A 5599-nucleotide genomic window follows, 5' to 3' on the forward strand; every position below is an offset into this window, starting at 1 on the left:
ATAGCACCATCTGCAGTAGAGACTTGTAAAGAAGAAATAGGCATAACATTAATATCCGTGTTTTCTAACAATTTCAGCGAATTCGAACCTATTAAAGAAATGTTAGAACCACTATCTAATAGAGCTAAACAAGATTGTCCTAAAATTTCAATTTCAAGATAAGGTCGGTTATCATTATGTTTCCTAACTAATAACGAATTTATATCAAAATCCAAAATATCTGATTTATTTTCAAAATTATCTGGTATTAACATAGACATATTATTATTATTTACAAACGTACAACCAGGTATAGAATTTGGAACTGTTTCCTCGTCTTGATTATGCTTATTACTAAAATTCCAGCTTAATACTGGAGGGGATAATCTACGATCAAGCGAACCGTACGAGTCAACTGAAGTGTTACTAACAATTACTTTTTCCCTGATTTCGGTTGGCGTGCTGGTCTCCGGTTGGAAGTGTTTCTTCCTTCCTGAGAGGGTGTGTTTGAGCTGCTGGCGGGTATTGGACCTGAAGCTTCGTCTACAGCTGCGGTCATATTCCCTGATGGGGTTGCTGTTTGAGGAACGCTCAGGGTACGAGCCTCTGCATGCTCGTTTCCCGAACACTTAAAACAGTTACGTTTAAGCGTATTTTCTCTACCACAACCGTGACAGAAAATCCGTGTTTGGGGTCTGGTACAATCCCGAAATGTGTGACCAACAACCTGACAATTCCAGCAAGACAAAGAATAAGTAGTCACAGACACATTCGGTGTATGGGGTCTAGATTGCCAAGAACGATTTCTTGAGGGTTGAGAATTAAAACCAACAGGACCAGAATTGAATTGCGAAGTGGTAGGGGAATTAAGAGACCAAGATAGAGTTTCCTCTAAGCGTTTACATTTTTCTGTGAGGTCTTCTATAGTGGCTATATCAACCAGTGCCAATTGGGCATGGTAAAAGGGTAACAAACATTTTAAAATTATCTTTATTTTTGCATGATCTGTTAAAGGAGTATCTAAACGACTACACATACCCAACATGGTGTTAATAAACATAGTCACTGATTCTCCCGGTTTCTGCTTGCGGTTCTTGATCTCGTCTAAGAGATCAGTTTGGAAAGAGTACGGCAGAAAGTCAGATTTTAGTTTCTGAGCCAAATCAGTCCAAGTGGTAAAGCTACCACGGTTGTTCATAAACCACGTAAAAGCATGGCCTGTAAATAATTCGGCAGAAGCCGAAAAAAGATCTTCCTCACTCACACCTCTCGAAACACGAAGACATTCTACCCTATCTAAAAATGAAATTACTTGGTCATAATGACCTTCACCAGAAAACGAAACTCCCCACTTATGTACCTGCACAGGCTTGGGATGTAACAAGGAATTAGAGGCTTGAACTGAAGAAACAGGAGTGGACGTGGCTAGAGGATTTACTCGAGAATCGAGTTCACCTTCTAGACTGAGAATCCTAATGGACATAGAGCGTTTGTAAAGTTGTTGCTCCTCATCTGAGCAACATAATAAGTGGACACGACCAGAAATATGAGCAATGCGTGAAATGTATCTAGAATACATGCTATCATGGACAGTCCCTCTAAAATTATTTATCTTTTGCGTAAGATCCTCTAGTGTCTCATTTATTCCTTGTTGTTGTTCCAGGAAAGGAATAGCTGCAGCTGAAATCTGACGGAAACTCCTATTTCCTTGCTCTTGTTTAAGAGCACCACGCAATAGACTGCGTTTTTTATCACATTTAGCGGATTCTTCAACCTCTATTTCTCTTATCCTCAACTCATAATCTACCTCCTTAACTAATAAATGCTCTGGCTGAAAGGTACTCATGGTGGTAGGAAAATTTAGTAACAATAAGCCCAACCCAACAACGACAAACCGAACCCAACCCAATAAACTAACGACCCAATTAACCGACAATCTACTAAACAAGCTGCTCAACTGACGAGCTGCTAAACTAACGACCGAATAAACCGACAAACCAAATATAACCGAGATATATATTTGGGGTAGATATTTAAAATAATTTAAGTAACTGTTTAAACGAAAATGTATATAAAAAAATGAAAACTTTATAAATTATATATAGGTATGGTAAGCAAAAATTTAACTAACTGTAGTATATTGTGGCTGCACCTAAATCAGAAGTAGTAATGTACCTAGATATCAAAAAAAAATAAATCATTCAAAATTTTTCAAAATAAATATCCAAGTATCACCAAACCGACCAGACCGAAATGTCAACCAATATACCTGTTCAAATATTATCCTACTCACGATTTACAATTATTATTTTAAATAAATTAAAATAGTACCAATACAGCAATACAAGTGCACTAGTGTATTTTCCCAATAACGTACAAAAGGAATCAAAAAAAATATCTCTATATAATTACAAAATATACAACAATGAACCAGAAAGATACTTACTAGAAAAATTTACAATAAGCAACAAAATAAAGAAAGGTACTGTCTTACTGAAAATCGGGCTCCACGTTGGCGAGCGTCAATTGTAACAAAAACGAGGTTTTGTTGTGGCAGAATAGATATAGCTTTAAAGGATAATTACTTATTTATGGAAGTTTCCTCAAAATAGGCTAGCTGGAAATTGAAGAGACTAAACAGTAGGGCTCAGGGAAGGATCAGGCCGTATTTGCACGCCCTAGTAAGACGGTACCTAATGAAATACTGGAATGATAAAGAAAATAAATGAATATAAGGAGTAATGAAAAGAAAGGGAACTACTGACCAAGAAGATATTCAGAAGTAGTGTTGAGCGCCAGGGAAGAATTTTATAAATTCTTCTCCACGTGACCTATATTGCTGTACCTAACTGATACTATTAAAATGGTACTATTAAAATGGTAGGATAATAAAACATATAAGTATGTACAACCACATTTAATAAAAAAACCTATATACCCTATATACAATTTTTACACTAGCTAATTATCCGACGTACTAGGCTAGTACACTGCTGTCGATAATGCAGGTTTTACAGTAGAAAAAAAATATGTAATGAATTTAGTATGAATAGGTATTTACCTTAACAACTTATTATTAATGAGGGTTACAATATTGGTTGACAATACCGTATCTAATCGGAGGTGACAACATCCGACAACTGGAATAAATATTATTAAATAGGATATGACCTAGATACTGTGCACATTATCTTACATATGGTTTATAAATCCCAGGCTATTTTAAATAAATTAAATAAGGGTGAAATATAATAAAAATTGTTGAAAAATATTGAATATTATGTTAATTATGGTTAAGAAAAAAACAATGAGGGTATATTATTATTAGAGTGATTTGAAAGTTATTGATACGAAGAGAAAAAAATAGTAAAATTGGAAGTTATTATTAAAACAAATTGACATGCAAATTTAGTTATGTAAAAACCTGTCCCTACAAAAAGTAGGCGGATTGCTTCTTCCAACCTTCGGTGAAGATGATGAGGGGAGAGCCAAATAAGGTATCCTCTGGTTCCCAACCCTAGGGAGGTACTCCACACCAACAGGAAGGTACGGCAAGCAGGTAGCTGCCCAGTATCGGAAAACTCAACTTTTATTCCACAAAAACCAAACAAAACATCCACATTCCATCCAAAATATCCCCAAAATGATTATGTATTCCAAAAAAACAAATTAAAGTATGATTGACTTAATTTTCCATCTTCTTATTTTCTTCCGTGGCTAAAAGCATAAGAATCTCCTATTAGCTGGTGTTCCTTAAGTACACAAAAAACAGGGCATATAAGAAAGGTATAAAAACCTTATAAAAATTTCTAGAAAAAATTACCGAAAAAAGAGGAGCTATTGACATTTATAAGTAAGTGTCATTAGCCTTGAACAAAAATGGAAATGTAAAGAAATGGAAGGACATATGAACCAAGAAGATATGTATATATTGCAATAAGGGATTACTTTATAGACGTAGATACTAAAAGGAAATGAAAAGTGTCATTACTTCAGAAACTATTTTGAACTGGAAATTTAATTTGAAAGAATTTTTCTTGTAGAAACATGAATTTGATAGTGAGATTGACTCGTTAAGACCTGATGTTTTATATTCATAGAATAACAATTATAATATTACTATAAGTATTGTATTGAGAATGAGAACCATGTTTTTTTTTACAAGAATACTTAATAGCCGACTTACCCACTGTTTTCCAAAAGGAAACTTGGAAATAAAACTCTTCCTCTCACCGCACAAATCCCAAAACAAAAAATAGCTCCTTCCAAAATAAACCAATCTTATAATAAATGAATATTTTAACTAAATATTGTATTCTTTAAACAGTGACCACGGAAAAATTTACTTGTTCATCCAACCAGATTGAAAATTGAAGTGACAATCCTCTCCGATGGGCGATATGACATGCCCCTCCGTCGGAAGCCGTACAGCCACAAGCTAAGACCAGAATTCCCCAAGCGTAGTACCAACCTTCTATTATATTTGGTCACAAATCTAGGTAACCCGTTCTAAGCACGAACGCATAACTGGTTGCATACTTATTAGGTGGCTTATAGGAATAAATATAATAATATCGTAACGATGGCACTCATCGTTACACAGTGGTCTTACCTCGTTGTATTAAGTTCAGTATTAACAGGTTTCATTTTCTTCCTAATTACTATCATTTCCTTATCAAATCTTTCCTTTTAATATCTCTAAAGCCAATATTCGGTGTATAGAAGCTAGCCCGAATACCCACTTGAGACTTAGTGTCTCTCTGCCCATTTAATCTGTCCTTCTGAGCTAAGCCCCTCTTTTTTTGTCTTAAATCTCTTCTCATTTATTTTCCCCGTATTTTGTCAGTTCTTTTCTTCAAAATCTCTATACCCAGAGTATAGAGGTTTCAACCCCTACATGCGACACTATATATACACGAAATTTTCGATTTTTTAAATCTGACTGAATTGAGAATTGGGCCAAATCCCATATTAAAGTTTAGGAAAAGCTCGCCCATCCATATGTGAACTCTCCATTTTGGTCCAAGGGTGTGGATTTTACGGCCCTTCCCATTTAGGGTCTGTTTTTCGTTCTCGTCTTTAAAACTCCCAAAAATTTCAAAAATTGGAGACCCACTTTTACAGCTTCTATACCATTCAAAAGTTGCCTACCGCAGAAGTATGACTCAATTTTTATTTAAAAAGGGGAAAATGTTTGTGGATATATATGTGTTTCAAGAGGGGGTCAGAGCCGATTCAGAACCGGTGTAGTTTGTGACTTTTGACCATACATAAACCGGCTATAGGGCTAGGTAGATACAAAATGGCATATTTTTGGGCGTATATACCTTAGATTCAAGGAGAGACAGGAAAACCTCATATAGTTCAAATCAATAGCGATGACAAAAGCTTTCAAATGGTGCCAAAGCGGTCAAGATCATACTACACACGGGCTATCAGTAAGCGAGCTACACAAGGCTCAGTATAGTGAAAAATCTGAAAAATTAAGCTTTGAAAATTTTGGTTGTTCGACAATTATTCAAAATTTCAAACTATGATTTACGCCTATAACTGAGAGTTTATAGGATGACTCTAGACGCGACAAACAGTGTATACTTCATATCTTAGAAAATTCGAATTT

The 5599-nt window shown here is 35.3% G+C and overlaps 1 protein-coding gene across 1 annotated transcript; it reads right to left on the bottom strand.

The window, feature by feature from the left end:
- Positions 1-412: 412 nt before the first annotated feature.
- Positions 413-4573, bottom strand: LOC126883953 (uncharacterized). The gene is made up of 2 exons (XM_050649725.1): positions 4166-4573; positions 413-3696 (listed from the first exon to the last, which is right to left on the bottom strand). Exon 2 carries the CDS (start codon positions 1823-1825, stop codon positions 413-415), a length of 1413 nt encoding a protein of 470 aa, XP_050505682.1. The 5' UTR covers positions 1826-3696; positions 4166-4573.
- Between the last annotated feature and the right edge of the window lie 1026 nt (positions 4574-5599).

This window comes from Diabrotica virgifera, chromosome 4 (genome assembly GCF_917563875.1).
Source record: "Diabrotica virgifera virgifera chromosome 4, PGI_DIABVI_V3a".
NCBI classification, from domain to species: domain Eukaryota; kingdom Metazoa; phylum Arthropoda; class Insecta; order Coleoptera; family Chrysomelidae; genus Diabrotica; species Diabrotica virgifera.